Genomic DNA, 17,604 nt, shown 5'->3' with positions numbered 1-17,604 from the left:
AAAAATAAAATGAATGCAATGGTTAATAAATCACAAGGCATTTCATATCTAAATGGACTTTTATAATGGAAGCTTGTGGTCAACAAGAGAGATAGTCTCCAGGCATTCTAGAGCACTTAATAGAGCAGATTATGTATAAATTAAGGGTGTGTCTTGATAGCGAGACAATATACATTCTGTGCACACCCACCGTTTGCACATGTTGGAGACTCCTTTTCTCCCCACCTGCTCAGGCCATAGTGGATAACAGGCACCATGGACTTCACTTATAGCTGTAGCAGCACCACATTACCAGAAAATGGTACTCAAATGTTCAAGGTAGCAGCTTCACTGTTTCCCCACACTCTCGGTTCTGAGAGTAAGGAGACTTGGTGCCAGGATGTGACCTCAGTCTTATCCTATCTGCAGAGCTGCATATAAACTTCTAAACAGATTAAAGTTGAAAGGAACATTTACCCAGTAAGAGCAAGTGAACACATGATGAGCAAATACACTCTTTTCTAATGATAATATTTTTATTTTCAGCAGTAAAAAATAATTGAGAGAAAAAACAGTCTAATGCTCCCTCCTGGAGCAAATAATCAACATCAGCATAATTTATATTTCAAAAACGTAGCTAGCAGCTCCGGGCATGTAATATATGATAGATCATCAATATTCAAAGATGGAATTAATTCCAAGGAAATGATTAAAGCTGTTTACATGCCCCATGTGCAAACATATCAGTTATACTGAGCATATCAACACAAATTAGATATTCTTATTTTTAAGACTTAGAAGCAGAAATATTTCTATCATCGCAGTTTCCAGGTTCATCCAGTCAGGGATGTATCTAGGGTGGGGCAGGCAGGGCACGTACCCCGAGCGCCACTTGAATGGGGGAGCCATTTTTTAAATTTTTTTTTTTTTAAATGGCCGCTGAAAACAAAATGGCCACCGCGCATGCTCAAATGGTCTCTGCCAGGCCTCGCAGAGGCCATTGTTTGGCACTGTGTACAGAGAATTAGGGCTTGTGAATACTGAACTGAAGCTTATGAGCTAGGATTGCATTCATTTACTCTTACTTTGCTTCTTGTGATAAGTGAGTTAAATGTGATGTCTTAATAATATGGCTAATAATGGTGAGTTTGTCTTTGAATCTGTGTGAAATCCTTAGTATTAAGGCCCACTGAGAGTTTCTTGCTCTCTTTCTCTCATTTTAACTGTCTTTCTGAAATACTAGAATATATTCCAAGCAGTGACACAGTTTACTCTGTATATCCTTTAATTATTTTCAGAGTATCTGGGAAAAGTCAAATTCTCCATTTATATTTTAAACTTATGTCATAGTGAATGCATAGTAGAGAATTAGACAGGCACTTCTATTTAGTTTTCCAAGTACACCTCCACATAGTATTTGGGTTTTTCATGAGCCCCAGCATACTGAAATTTGTAGTTTTCCAGCATTTTTTGGTCTGGCTATGTCCACTGCTAAATAGTTTTTGAAATATTAAAAGATTAATGAGCTTGACTTGTATTTTTGAGCTGATATTATGGTAAAGTTATCTGAAAGATGGGTGTCAGATGTTTGGACAGGGGGTGCAATTTTGTTGTATTGTAAACAACTGTTTTGATTTGTTTGTTCTCTGCAAACCGTACAACTTTCTTATTGTGTGGCTGATGCCACTGTAATCAACACCTAGGGAGATGGGGAAAAGGAAAGCACTGCAAGGACTGAAAAAGGCCTTCAAGATTTGACATTATTGTTTAGGTTGTCATCTGGGGAACTGCCCCAAATGCAGCTTTAGAAGTTTAGATCATAGTTTTAGAACTGCAGGCCTACCTGGCCTGGGTAGCCTGAAATTTCAGTCACAAGCCAACATGAATGGGTGGCACATCCTTCAAGAATTAAAAAAAGCAAAGCAGAGAGGTATGCATGTTTTCTCAGGCATATTACCTTTAATTGTTGCCAAAATGAAGAACGCTATTACAGTATTGTTGATGGTACAGGTGGACTTCGCAACGCAAGACATCACAGTGTATGGATTTAAGAGATAACTGAAAAAGAACAAGCACTCAGAGTCAGAGTCCAAGAACAACATGTTGCCTCTCTCACACTACCTTCAAATCACTTCTCAAAAGCACAATTTTATTAAGCTTTTGGCCTAAACCTTTAGTTCTCATCCTCAATTGATACAAAGCCTAAATACATATAACTACATTTGCAGGCATTCTTTCCGTGCCTCTCTTTCCCTCCCTCTGCCAAAATATAGATTGCAAGCTTCTCTGGGGATATTTGTCCTGTTCTTAATTATAGAATACTATGGTGGGTTCACATTGGACGATGACAAGTAAGAAGGAGAAAACCATGGTTTCTCAGCAAGTGTGCACTCGGGATACTACCATCTCTTTTGTGTCATCTGAGCCTACAAATGTCAGGTGGAGAATGCTGGGTTCCTTCCTTTCACTGCCCAACCTTCACCATCCAACTTCAAATATCGACCAAATGTCGGGTAGCAGAGGAAACTCAACATTCTCCACCTGATGCCAATGGGTTTGGATGACACGGAAGAGGCAACAGTACCAGAAGCACACACTCATCAGGAATTGGTGACTCTTTCTTACTTGCAGCTGTTACTTGTGAACCCACCCTATAAGAAAGCTGGTGTACTGAAGTGGCTAAGGGACTGAGCTATGAATCGGGAAGTCCTTGGTTTGACTCTTACTTCTGCCGTGAACTCACTAGGTGGCCCTAGGCAAGCCACTCCCTCTCAGCTCTTTACAATGCGGGGTTAAGAATACTTATTCATCTTAAATGTCATACATACATGAAGTATTACTTTGTAAATTAATACATGTGAACTGCTTTGAACTCTAGAAAGCACTATACAAATGCTAAGTATTACTATTATAAAGCACAGTATATATTGATGGAGCTCTAGAAATCATCATCATCATCCGCTGCTGCTGCTGCTAAGAAGTCAAAAATTATTTTTATTTTAACATATTTCTATACCACCCAAAACTTGCATCTCTGCCTGGCAAGAACAATCCAGCCATCTTGCTTTTATTACTCAGCATCTAAGACAGTAAACTGAAATGGTACCTTTGGTACTCTGCCAAATTAAGTATTGCCCTTGCAAATAAACCTCTCCGTATTCCGGCACAGCACAAGGTAATTACAAGAGCCAAAGATGGAAAGGGAAATGTCACAGCAGAAAGAATACATTTAAAATTCAACCTCTTCTGAGCAATGATGATGTAAAAGGGGGAAATGTTCCTTTCTTCGAGAAATGGGTTTGACAGAGAGAGAGATCAGGGATGATCATGTAAACTGCGGGTTTCAGGGAGTGAAGGTGGGCTAGGCTTGGCATTGGTGCATGTGAGTGGGAATGGAGGAGAGGGAAAATATGTCACATAAATCAATATTGGAGGGAGTGGGTTGATTTCATATTAGTATACAAAAAATATTGGCTCATTTTCAGCACAGAGCTAGCAGGGTATAAAAGAGTAGCTGTCTGCAGAAATGCTGTACTGGAGCTCAGCCAGCATGGTGCCGAGCAGGCAAATGCGGACAGAGTGGGGTGGGGCGAGGAACAATGTTTGCTTCTCTCTCCTCCCTCTAAAAATACTTTTTGGCTTCAGAAATATGTCCTTGAGGGTTGCGTACTGTAGCCCTAAAAAGATATTTCCAAAGCCAAGAAGTACCTTTGGAGGGAGGAGAGATGTGGAAATTACTCCCCATCTCTCTTCACCTGTGTTCACTGGCTCAGCAACATTCTGGCTAAGATCTGACACAGCATTTCTGCTGACACGCTACTCTTTTACCTCTTACTAACCCTGCACAATATTAGGTTATATCTTCTCCATTTTCTCATTCCCTATTAGACTTAGAGTGCAATCCTAAACACATCTCCTCAGAAGTTCCACTGTATTCAATCAGGCTTACTCCTAGGTAAGTGTGCACAAAATTGCAGCCTTAGACTGGAAGACTTTTAGGGATAGGCACCACACCTATCTATTAATATGTAATTGCCACTACTCTTACACCTTTAGAAAAATGTTATAAAAGAGATAAATTAATGTGTGTAAAACATATTGAAGGGGGGGGGGAATACATTCCACCACTGAATAAGTTTGACTGAAGGAATTATGTGAGCACAGTGCAGATGGTTCAAGAACCACTACCAACATGTGAACATTTACAATGAATCAGACTAAAAGAAGAAGAAAATTGCAGCACCAATGGTCATGTTTCCATAATTCATATAGACAAATCCTCTTTCCTATTTACTCTATATTTAAATATTTGTAAAATGTGTAATTTTGTATGTTCCTTATTTATACAACTTAATTAAAAGGCGCGTGTGTGTATTTTCTTTCAAGCCTCAGTATATTTGAGCTGGTGTCTTTGAAAAGCGGCAACGATAAAACTCCACTGTATACTTTTCAGAGATTCTTTTCACTACTGAATGATGTGTTGAATATTTTAAGATAGCAGCTACTCCCATTAAAAGCTTTACAATGCAATGATCTCCTTTTACTAGGCTCAAAAGAGCAGAGACACACTGATAGATTATTGTTCAGCAGGTAAGCCATTGGATTAATCATCGGCACTATAATAAAATTGTAATCAGGAATAAAGAATTACATCCTGGATCCAGCAAGGGCAAATCTGTGTGGGAAAACTGCTCCCAACATCTGGGTAGCTCCCAGTGAATAGCCTTGGGGGCTCTTGAGTATTCTTTCCACCCCAAGAGGCTGCTTATGGCAATGGCCGGGGTGGGAGGGACAGGATGAATGCTCTGCATCCAGGTGTCTGGTTTGTGCAGACATTTTTGGCTCTGATCCAGGGATCTGATGGCTCATGAAGTTCTACCCCTTTTCCTCTTGTTGGAGAGATTGCAGGGAGGGGAGTACAGAAAATTGATTAGTGGGAGAAAAGAATTCAATAAAAGGCAATGCCTTCACTCATCTCTAGACTAGACAAAATAAATAATGATTCCTTTAAAAGCAGGTTTTCAGATTTCACCCTGTCAGAACTAAAGTCCACCTACTTCAGTTACCTTAACACTGGGGTGGGCTGATGAGACAAGAAACAAGTACCGTAAGTCCTCTGAATTCAGTCCAGATTTGGATCCACATAGTTTATTTTATTAAATAGTTAGTTTAATAGTTAGTTTATTAAAGTTGATTAAATAAATATAAGTGCCAACAGACACTGACATACTGTCAAAACGAAATATCAAGACACTACTATAGCTGGTCAAATACAGAAAGTAAAATTGCGTGTTTCAAACATCTATAGCCTTTAAATTTTTGATTCCCATCTAATGTCAACCCAGCTTCATTTTTAATGAATTTAGAGGACACACAAAATTGACTTTTCACCAGACAGCTAAATTAAAACACAGAGATAATAGGATTTTCATAATTTCATTTCTTCCTCTGGTGTAACTTTCTTCTATTTGAACTGGGCATGCTTACCATCTACAAATGTGGAGCAGTATTTTGTAAAGCTTTGCTTTGGGAATGCAGCTGACGCAATCCTCACAACCTATATAAACCCACAAATAAACACATTAACATTCCTTCCCTCTTTTCCTTCCAGTGCACTTCCTTTTAGATTATAAGTCATCCCATGTTTTCTTATAATGGTTAAGCCCTTGAAATACTATAAGAGGCAATAGGTGGGATCCACAAAGCCCAGTGTGGGAGTGGAAGACCACTCGTACAGGGTGTGTGTGTGTGTGTGTGTGTGTGTGTGTGTGTGTGTGTGAATTTACACTGATTCCTATCTTCCACCTGCAGTCCCCTGTGCCACATCCTTGTGCCATATTCAGAGGGCCTACTGATCCTCAAGAGCAGCTATTCTGCGGCAGGAGGGTGGCACAGACAGCTAAAGGAAGGGGCAAGGAAGCCCTGCTGTGTGAAGGGAAGCTCCTCTTGAGCTTCTCTGGATCCAAGCCAATATAAAAAGCAACAATAAACGTTCTGTGGACTAGAAGACAAGCATCCTCTGAAGGCAATACTTACAACAGTGCTACCTTGAGCGGGATGTAGTACATTTCCGTGGGAGTCCGGAAAAGGTCAGTAGCATCAGGTGCATATTTATCCAGTTCTATCAGCAGTTTTTGCTTTTTAAACTGGACATGAGAGAAAAATGCCATAAGTCAGAAAACACTCATATTCACGTGTGTTTTGCTACCCTGTCCACCATCCTGATGGTGGAGGAAAATGCTAATCTCTTCAGATTATAGAATAAATCCAAGCTTAACAGCCCAGTTCGTATTCTGCTGCTTACGACCTTTGAATAACCAGAACCATCTTGTGTGACATGGTAAGCTTTTTCAGATTTGCATTATATATTTTTAAAGACAATTTAGAAATATATTGAGTTAATTATATAAAATATTGTCATTCCCTTAATATATCAGCACTGACCTTTCAGAGCAGAGCTTCAGAAGAGCTTAAAATATTAATTTCTTTTCATATCTCATAACTTAATAAAAATGAGGTCAAGTCACAACTTATGTTAGATTTATGAGGAGAACACACATAGTATATCTAGTGCCTCTATTTGTATTGAAAAATGATTTATCAGTATAATTAACATAACCTATTTGCTTCAACAGATCCCTCTACAGCAAAGATCTCTACCACTAACTATGAAGAAAATAATATCTCCTACTTCCTCTTTTCCTGAGACAATCTATACTCTGAAATTATATTTCAAAGGAATTAGTAGAGATTCATAATCCCTGGAGGCATACTAGACCATCTGTGAAACTATCAGTCAATCCTCTGTTCTTGAATATATGAACACATAATTGTATTGTAAAGTCTGATGCTAAAATTGCTAAGTCTCAATAATTTTTATTATTATTATTAATTACATTTTTAGACCGCCCCATCCAAAGGCTCTGGGCGGTGCACAAGAAGTATTAAAAAACATAAAAACAAACACCATTTAAAACACAATGCTTAAAACAATATAAAAACAATTTTAAAACAATTCAGAACCATTAAAAACCAATTAAAATACTTTAAAACAATTTTAAAACCTTGGAAGGCCAGGCCAAACAAGTAAGTTTTTAGGGCTCTCTTAAAGGCCAACAGTAAGCCTAAACTGCGCATATCTGCGGGGAGTGCATTCCATAGGCCAGGAGCAGCTACAAGTCGTCACCAGACATACAGGTGGTAACTGGAGACAGACCTCTCCAGATGACCTCAACATGCAAAGGGGATCATACAGAAGAAAGTGCTCTCTAAGGTAGCCCGGGCCCAAGTCATTCAGGGCTTTAAAGGTAATAACCAGCATTTTGTATTGCGTACCTGTTCCTTCTGGGGGAGTGTAACCCCATAACCAAGTCTGCCAGAAATCAATTAATACAATGGTTGAAAGTGGTACTGTATGTGAATCCTAAGCACTAGAAAATGTATTGTCCAAATGCGTATGGACAATAACCCCTGCTAACTAAGTAAAGAGGCATCTTTCAAAATGGTGATTCTTTTTATATTTAGCAGGGGGAGAGCAACTGGCCCTATCCAACCCCAGCACAGCATCCCTCCAGTGGCTGTTGCTGGTATCTGCCTTATGTTTCTTTTTAGATTGTGAGCCCTTTGGGGACAGGGGACCATCTTCTTGATGTATTATTTACTTTTTTATGTAAACCGCTTTGAGAACTTTGGTTGACAAGCGGTATATACATATTGTTGTTGTTGTAGCAGTATGAAGATACAGGTGGCCCTCATTATTCACGGGGGTTCTGTCTCATGTATAGATGTGAATACAGAAACCGCGGATAGCAAAACCTTGAGTCAATGGAAATTGCAGGGTCAGGTTCCTAAACAAAAAAACGGGGGGCCCCCAAAAACCAAGGGGGGGCAGAAATAAAAGAAGAAATTGACAGTAGCAATAGCACTTAGCACTTACATTTATATACCGCTTTATAGCCGGAGCTCTCTAAGCGGTTTACAATGATTTAGCATATTGCCCCCAACATTCTGGGTACTCATTTTACCGACCTCGGAAGGATGGAAGGCTGAGTCAACCTTGAGCCCCTGGTCAGGATCGAACTTGTAACCTTCTGGTTACAGGGCGGCAGTTTTACCACTGCGCCACCAGGGGCACCAGTACATTATTCTCCAGGTCTCAAGGTCTCCAGCAATGCCCCTCAAACCCCGACAAGTGGTCAAATATCCCCCCCACACAATTTTTTTTTAAGAGCCACAAAATGGCTCTCTGATGGAAAATGGTGGCTGGAAATGACATCAGAAGTCATTTCCAGGCCATTTCTGGCCACTCAAAACCACGGATAGGCAAATTTGGCCTATTTTTCTATCCGCAGATAATGAAATTCTCTAAGACCCAATTGCAGATACTCGAAACTGTGGATACAGAGTCCGTGGATAATGAAGGCCACCTGTACTAATCAATTACGCTTAGGAAGTTTGCATTTCTCAGGCTTCACTTGCACATGTTGAGGGGAGAAGAAAAAGCAAGTTCTGTATGAGCTCATTTGCACTACTTATTTACTGCATATCAGTTCCAATCTGAGTAATGCTGTTCATATTGAAAAGTCTATGAATTCAGTGCAGTGGTATCAGTGATCCCTCTAATTTTTTCCATCTCTGTGCAGAATGAGTATTGTTCTGGGCGGCAATATCAAGGCACTGTGTGCGCAGATGCATTCAGAGTGAGGCCTTTCTAATTCAACCTGAGCGGGATCTAAAATTAACTGAGCGGACATCAGAAAACTTGTGAGCACTTGCACATGCACACGCCTTAGAGGGTACAGTGAATGGTACCATACATAAAACTGTCTCTATTCCAAGACACTTATATTTCCTTCTAACTGATCACACAACAAAAACACATATGGATGAAAATCCATCAACCAACACAACAAACATGATACTCCTGGGTGGAGCCAATTGCTCTTTCTTGTTTAATTAATTGTTTCCCCTGCTTGTTCGTTTTTGGACTATTGTATAGTTCCATACTGCATGAATATGAAATAATGTGACTATTGTGAAAGACTTTAACAGCAGGATCAGATTGCTGGGCAGCTGCTGAGCGCTAAGATCCGCAGATGTGTCCACTGCCAAACCCTGAGACTGCCCCTGTGCTCATGGTCTTTGTGTGGTGGTAGCAGAGCAGCTCTTTGAGGGCCCAACCAGGAAGGAAGGCACCAATGGAGGGCAGTTTGTTGAAAACTCTCTGAAATCTAGAGCCAGTCCTGCAAATGATGATACACATCAGGAGGGACTGCCAACATAACCCAACTCAGGTTCATATGGGCAAATATGGTCCAACAGGTACCCCACATTGGTTACAGTACATTTCCTGTACACTGTCTGCCCTAGGGATGTGCATGAATTGTAATTCGAAGTGTGATTCGCAGCATACCCCCAGAGCCTTTAAAACGGAGAGCAGGTGCATACCTGTTCCTCCAATGCTCGCCACCATTTCCTGTATTGGTGGCACTCCCCCAAGCTGCACTTGCACTTCATGCACCAGCGGCGCTCTCCTCCAGCTGCACTCGCGTGATACCGGCATGCACATGGCCTCCATGCATGTGTGGTGGCCATTTGCATGGTCAGCATGGTTGCAGAAATCCAGCTGGAGTGGACTAGAACCAGGGCCTTTTTTATTGTGACCCCTTGGCTGTGGAATGCCCTCCTAGAAAAGCTTTGCCATGCTCTCTCACTCAGTGTTTTAAAGCAATAACTGTACATCTTTTTAGAGAGGATTTTTAATATTTTATCTACTGCTTATATCTGGTAGGTTTCTTAGTTTTTAGCTTTTTATTTAAAAAATTTAATTTGAAACTTTTTAAATTTGTAACTTTTAAATGTGGTTTTAGCCTGCCTTTTAACTTTTAAAATTTTATTATATTTTTATTGTTCTATGATGTATCTATTTTGTTAATGTTGTAAGTGCCCCAAGCAGTAATGTACTGGTGGGGCGGGGTATAAATGTTTAAATAGAATAATAAATAACAAAACCTGAACCAAAAATAGTACCTGCTTACTTACCAAAACTTTGTTGTAATCCTGAATGGCCAAATAGAGTGCAATAGCAGTCAACATATCTGTTATCTTTAAAAAAAAAAAAAATCACAGAAAATGTTATTTTTTTTAAAAAAGTAGGATATGGAGGAAAAATCAGAACATAACATGTATGTACTATGCTTTGAAGCTACTTCATTGACAGGATTGTGTATATAGACTATACACTATAGCCTATTTTTAATATAGACTATTTATATAATAGTCTATATTAAATATATTAATATAGACCAGGGATTCTCAACGCTGGGTCCTCAGATGTTATTGGACTTCAATTCCCATAATCCCCAACCAAAAGCCACTGGGGCTGGGGATTATGGGAGTTGAAGTCCAATAACATCTGGGGACCCAACGTTGAGAATCCCTGATTATAGACTATTATATAAATTTAAATTTATAAAAATTTATATATTTAAATATAGACTATTTTTAACATTTTCAACCGTGTCATAAAATAGACAACTTAAAAGCAATATAAAAATGTGAATGTAAATAAAACAAAACTGAAACTAGTCAACAGAATGTGCCAAAAAATGAATTTACTCCATTTCTCTGTATTAGTTATGATTCAGAAATTTTTAAAACTATTTTTAGGATTATCATGTATGACCTGCTCCAACTGAAATCACAAGAGCTTTGCAGCTGCTTTCAGTAAGGAACCCGTAAGAGAAATTACAATTTCTGGATTATCATTGTCACTAAAGTAGAAGTGGAAAACAAATATAACTGGGATTCATTATCTTTGTGCCATCGTAAGCTCCAGTTCTCTGTTTTCCTTCGCACACCCCACAATAATTGTCAGCAGCCAAATAAAAACTTGTGTTTAAGATAAGATGTGAAGATTCAATGTGCACCAAGATATGCTACATGTGGGAACATCGTGTAAGTAAAGACTGGAGCAGAGGGAAGAATTACAACAAACTTCATAAAATTATACAACAGTCCCTGGATAATCACATGATAGCATTTTATCCCTCCACAAGCACTGGTTTACACAAAAAGTTCAAGCATTCATATTTTCCATAACATTTTTACATATACAGTAACAGCAGGATTTAAGCAGGTTTACTCAGAACTATGTTACATCAGGCAGAATCTAGGCCTTTAGCTGAATGCTGTTGCTCTGTCAATGAAAACTCCTTCTGTTCCCAGAGTGCATGCAAGGACCCATTCCACGAACCTAAGCATCCCTTGTGTAAGCACAATGCTACTTCCGTGAATGGAAGGCACTTTTGCTGACAGAATACTGCTCCTGGATGCTGCCACTGCATTTAGTGGGGTTGAATGGCTCACTTACACCATTTGCCCCTGACAAACCCATGAACAGCGGCAATTTTGTTGAATGTCAGTCATGACAAGAAGCCTTCACAGCAGTTACAACATGCCTGAAAAATCACGTTGTGTGAATCACTCCTGCTGCTACATTCTCAAGCAATCAAGGAATAAATTCTGAAAGAAAGGCAGTTCTGCTGTAGATCATGAAATGAAACTGAAAGCAACACTTACCATAAATACCAGTTCAGCATAATCAATCAGGAAATGAAAGAGGTATATTATTAGTGGTGTCTAGGGGGGAAAATTAAAATAAAAACACAATTAAACTTGGCAACCTGCCTTCAGATCAAAACAACTCATAGTCAGGGTTTTCAAAACAGATTTACAGGTGTACCCTGTTATCCGCAGAGGTTATGTTCCCGCCAATTTCCACAGGTGGTGAAACCAAGGATAATGGGGCATTAGCGTAATGTGAATCAGGGGGTTAGGTTCCCAAGGCAGCAAAAAAGGGGCTGAAAATTGCAGAAACAAGGTGGGGAAAGTGCCCTACCGGGCTCTGTGTTTCCCAGCTGTCTAGCGATGCCCCTAAAATACCAATTTTTGCCCATTTTCCCATAAAAAATCATGGTGCCCCCCTTAAACACAAATGAGCCTCAAAATGGCTCCTTTCTTCAAAATCCTTGGTCATTTCCAGCCACCTTATAATTGCAGATATGGGAAAATTAACCCCTTTTCGCCTCCCCCCTCCACGTATACCAAGGTTGGGTGTCAATTGCTTGACCACAGATACACGAAAACACGATTGCTGGGACCGCGTGTGCCAAGGTTCACCTGTATTTGCTAAAGTGGTGCACATAGAAGTTTACACTTTAAACCTTGTACAGTAGTGGTACATTAGCCAGATTCTGACATTATGCTGTATGAGTATACAGATGTCTGTACACTAGTACACATGTTTGTGTGAATGACTGTACCTGTGCTCATTTTAAAAGTGAACCTGGATACAGGCCCTTCAAATGCATGGTACAGATAGGAAGTGTACTTCTCTACCTGCATTCAGCATAAAATGTGAATGATTGGTGCACAGATGTACACCTGTGTACACTGTACACTCGTCATACAAAAGTTGAACATAACATGTGGATGTTCCTATTGTCTTTTCAGAATATGGAGCAACATGTAAACCCAGAGCCACTCATTTAGAGATTTCATTCATAATATTCAGCTAAGATAGCTATAGTAGATGACATGCAGGAAAATAGGAAGCTGCCTTATACCAAGTCAGACTATTGGCCCATCTAGCTCAGTATTGTCTGCACTGACAGGCAGAAGCTCTTCAAGATTTCAGGTAATGGTCTTTCCCAGCCCTACCTGGAGATGCCAGGGAATGAACCCAGGACCTTGTGCATGCAAAGCAGATACTCTACCACTGAGTGGCAGCTCCATCTCTGAAGGGGAATATCTTACAGAAGAGAGAGCTCACATGTCATCACTCATCCAAATGCAAACCAAGGCAAATCCTGCTTAGCAAAGGGGATAATTCATGCTCACTAATGTAAGATCAGCTCTCCACCCTATACTGGTTCTCCACCCCACTGGAGATCCACTGGCCATTTGGCTGGGGATGATGGGATTTGTAGTTCAATGACATCTGGGGATCCAAGGTTGGGAACACCTGGTATGGGGAACAGGAAGTTTATGTGTGCCTCCCATATTCCCATACATCGAATTCTCCCTTCCAATGTGCTGGACAAGATTCAGTGCTCAAATCATTTCCACTGCACAGACAGGGAGATTTGGGTGGATGGGGATATGCGGGGCACATCCAGACCACGTGTACATGTACTATGTGTCTTGGAGGGAGGAAACAGGAATATATGCACACACTCCTGCATTCGGGACTCCTTTATACCGGGATCCCTCTGCATGCAGTCCTGCATCCTGACATGGTAAAGGATCACATCCACTGTTTTTAGAATGTTCAGGATAAAAGACATTTCATAGCATAAAAGATTATTTTAGGAAACCAAAACAAGGTACACTTACTTCATGAAAGACATCTCCAGAATATGGAGACACACCCAAGTCAAGTAAGGCTAGCCCTTCGACCACTGCAAAACAGGAGTTATCCAAAATTAAGACAAGTCACACCAAGCTTAAAGGCTGGATCTATATAGGACTGGATGACTTCTTAAGACAAATCACACAAAATCCATCATCCACACACATTTGGCACACAGTTGCTCTGCCTGCCTGCTAAAACATCATGGCCCCAGCATGTCATGCTGCCACACTAGCATAAAATCCTAGGGAATGGGTACTCATGAAACTTAATGGTTTATCCATACACAACCCCACCCTTGATCATCCAAGCACAACTGACATGTCTCTCCCATGGTTGCTAAGTCATGGATTCTGCAAACCCATCATTTCAAAGGAGCAAATAAATAAATAAAACCCTTTTATTTAAAAGGTGGACATGAATTCTCATTGGCAGACATGACAAGCAACCCTGTGTCAACACTCGGGACCACTGAGGATACTGCACAACTTGAAGGTAGCCCGATGGGGCTTCTGTGGAATGACTTAAAACCGCCTCTGGGGATTTGCACAGCGCTCCTTCCATTGGAAACAATTAGTAACCATGGAAGGAGCAGTGCGCAACTGCTCAGAAGTGGGTTTAAGTCGTTTCACAGCCTTTCAAGTTGCACAGGGGGCCCGGTGAGTCCCTAACGTCAATGCAGTGCTGCCCATCATGTCGGCTATCATTTTAAAAGGCAGACTCCAAAAATTAATCTTTTAAACTTATATTACAGCTTCCCCTACTGACTGCACTAAAAACAATGATCCATGTCTCATACTCCCTAGGGAGAATGGAGTGTTAACATTGGGGGGGGGGGACACTTTTACCCCTAACAACTGGAAAAATAGGCACCTCCTTTTTAACGTGGTGATTCTCTTTATTTAGCAGAAGAGCAACTGCCCCTATCCACCCCCAGCACAGCACCCCTCCAGTGACTGTTGCTCGTGTCTATCTTATGTTTCTTTTTAGATTGTGAACCCTTTGGGGACAAGGATCCATATTATTTATGTATTTATTATTTCTTTATGTAAACCACTTTGGAAACTTTTGTTGAAAAGCGGTATATACATATTTGTTGTTGTTTAAGTCACTCTGAGCCCATGGGGCAAAGTAGGATAGAAATCAAATCAATGTGTCACAGTGACCAAAATAATTCTTTTTCCAGGCAAGAGTCTTCACATATAATGAGTTTTATATGCAGATCATGTTTCATTTCAAATCTGTCTCCATTTTAAAAAAAAACACATACACACACACACACACACACACACACAAATCCAGTACCTTGTAGTACCACAATGATTTAAAAATATCCACATTCATGCCACAAAGCTTCATGATTTGTACATGATTGTGACAGAAGGTTGTGAGGAGGTTTCAGGGGAGTCATGCGTTTAAATAGAGATGACCTGAGAAGATCCAGATTTTTGAGCAACATCAAAATGTCTCATCCAATACAGAGAACGTGAATATGATTGAACATTAGAGGTCTGCCTTTAATATCATTATAATGCATGCTGTGCTCCATATTTGGAGTTTTATTCTATGGCAGTACTAGGAGACACTGCATCTGTGATTTTCTTTAAAATATGATTAGAATATTGACTTGAGGAATTTGCATGCAGCATCACTAGGATCTGTAGAGGGGTGTGAGGAGGGTAATTAAAGTCCTCACACAGCAGAGTATGCTCTGGTGGTAAAGAAATTTAGTCCAAGAGATTTATCTGAAAACAGTAGGTTGAGTTAAAAAAAAGATGTATTAATAAACTAAAACATCACATAATTAGAACAACATATACAAACAGGCACTAGCCTTTAACAACTGAAGAGTTCTGACTGACTGGTAACTGACCAATAGAGACCTCCTCATGACTCTAGTGGCCAGAAGCAGTTACTGCAGTGCCAAGAGCAATGCTTTAGAATTCTCACTTCTAACAGGTGTAACAGGCATGCACCTCCTCTTTGAAGTACCAAACCAGCTCAGACGCCAGCTTGGTGGGGTGGGGAGCAGTTATCTTAAAAAGCAAGAAAGGAGCTCCTGCTTACCTGCTTTCACCCACCCCACTGCTTTTTCACCACTGGCATTCACATTCGAAACACCCATGCGCTGCTCCCTGAAGTCTCCACGTGTCATTGGAATGCACATGGCTGGCATGCACATGCACCAGCCATTTGGGTGGTCAATATGGTACTGCTGACCATCCAAATGGTCAGCATTTGTATGTATGCATGCCAGCCATGTGCGTGCCAATGCTTCACAGAGGCTGCAGGCCCACGTAGGCATTTGGGACATGGGTGGCAGAGTGCGGGGTGGGGAACAGGTTAGGAGTTCTTTAACTGCTTTTTAAGGGAACCGCTCCCCACCCTACTGTAGGGTGCACAAACAGCTTGTACACATCCCTACTAAAAGGATCAGTACCGCTGGTTACTGTTTTGTGCTACTGTATTACCAGCACCAGGATTTATCTTCTGCACAACTTGTACTAGGTTTGATTACTGGACAACAGAACAAAGACAAGAAAACAAGTAGTCTGAATTCCATTAATTGTAACTCTGATAAACATACATACTGGCTCAACAGATTATTTTTTGTAGTCATTGGTTCTTAACTAAAAAGGTAAAATTGTGCCATCGATAACTATAAAGGTAAAGTTGTGCCGTCGATAACTATAAAGGTAAAGTTGTGCCATCGAGTCAATGTCGACTCTTGGCGACCACAGAGCCATGTGGTTTTCTTTGGTAGAAAACAGGAGGGGTTTACCATTGCCATCTCCCACACAATATGAGAGCACCTTCCTATAGCACTGCTGCCCGATATAGGTATTTCCTATAGTCTGGGAAACATACCAACAGGGATTCAAACCAGCAACCTCTTTCTTCCTAGGCAAATTACTTCCCTGCTGCGCCATTAAGTGGCTTTAAAGTTGTGCCGTTGAGTTGGTGTTGACTCCTGGTGCTCACAGAGCCCTGTGATTTTCTTTTGGTAGAACAGAGGATGGATTTATCATTGCCCTCTCCCACACAATATGAGATGATGCCTTTCAGCATCTTTCTATATCACTTCTGCCCGATATAAGTGTTTCCCAGAGCAGATTCGAACCAGCAACCTCTTGCTCCCTAGGCAAGTTACTTCCACTATACTACCTCTTTTATCACATGGCCTCTTTTCTGCAAAGTGCAGACAAGCTCATGATTAGAGTAGCTAACTCCCTCGCGCCCCCCCCCCGCAAGGCTCCTGTGCCTTTTACACTTGCATAACAGGCAAACTGCAGTAAGTGAAGTTTTGCCTCCATTCCTCCATCTCAGTGACATGAGAAGGTCCGACCACTAAACTTGTGTAAGTTATGCAACTGTTAATGGAACAGGAATTCTATTGGGGGCGGGGGGGCGGAGTTGGCAGTTTTAACATTTGCAGAAATCTTTTTTCCGGGATTACATTGTTTGAATCTGCACTACTCCACATACTCAAGACGTGTTTCACTCCACAGCACAATCCAAAGCCAAGGAGAGCGCCCAATGCGACCATGATTACTACTTATAAGCCCCAATGCCCCCTCCTCCCTGGGAGGGTGGGAGCCCCAGATCGGAGAGATTCTCACTGGGGTGGCTCCTACAGAAGCCGAGCGAGGGGAGTGTTCTTTCAGCTCGCGCTTGCTGCTGCCCTTCTGTAATCCGAGGGGGAAACCTCAGCCCCCGCCCCACAGCAGGCCCTCACCTCGCTTCCAGGCATTTAAAGGGGACGCCACCTCCACCCTCTCGGAGATGAGCACGGCCAGGCTGGAGCGGTACAGCACGGCCCGAACTGTCACAGCCACCAGAAGCACCAGCACTAAGGGAGCCGCCATCTTAGCGGCAGGACACCCGCCTAATGCCAGCAGTAGTTCTCAGCCTAATCTGTAGAGCTGGGTGTCTACCGTGAAGGTTAGGACAAGTGAACTACGACTCCCAGAATCCCGTGCGTTGCGGTAGTCTTTACTTCCTAGGGGCGACGGTGGAGTGAGTGGGTCAAAATAAGGAAAGAGCGAGTGAATAAATTCCTTTTGCCTCGGATGGCGTGGAAAGTTGGTTCTTCAGTCATGTCCCGTTATGATCAGAGCACGTTCCATTCAGTATTATTATTTCTGATCAGAACATCCAGAGAATCCACAATATCTCTAGAGAATCAGGATGTTGTGTTGTTGCTGTTGTTGTTA

General features: G+C 41.2%; 1 protein-coding gene across 1 annotated transcript in view; it reads right to left on the bottom strand.

Moving 5' to 3' along the window:
* The window catches only part of PIGU (phosphatidylinositol glycan anchor biosynthesis class U), a 51,321-nt gene extending 33,984 nt beyond the window's left edge, over nt 1-17,337 (bottom strand). The window contains exons 1-6 of the mRNA XM_053250016.1: nt 17,127-17,337; nt 13,375-13,439; nt 11,560-11,619; nt 10,021-10,083; nt 6,016-6,125; nt 1,937-2,037 (exon numbers count right to left, since the gene is read on the bottom strand). Of these exons, the coding sequence (XP_053105991.1) occupies nt 1,937-2,037; nt 6,016-6,125; nt 10,021-10,083; nt 11,560-11,619; nt 13,375-13,439; nt 17,127-17,256 (529 nt within the window). The 5' untranslated portion in view covers nt 17,257-17,337. The remainder of the gene's footprint in view (nt 1-1,936; nt 2,038-6,015; nt 6,126-10,020; nt 10,084-11,559; nt 11,620-13,374; nt 13,440-17,126) is intronic.
* Between the last annotated feature and the right edge of the window lie 267 nt (nt 17,338-17,604).

This window comes from Hemicordylus capensis, chromosome 4 (assembly GCF_027244095.1).
Source record: "Hemicordylus capensis ecotype Gifberg chromosome 4, rHemCap1.1.pri, whole genome shotgun sequence".
Taxonomy (NCBI): Eukaryota; Metazoa; Chordata; class Lepidosauria; order Squamata; family Cordylidae; genus Hemicordylus; species Hemicordylus capensis.
This window is presented reverse-complemented; position numbering and strand designations above follow the sequence as displayed.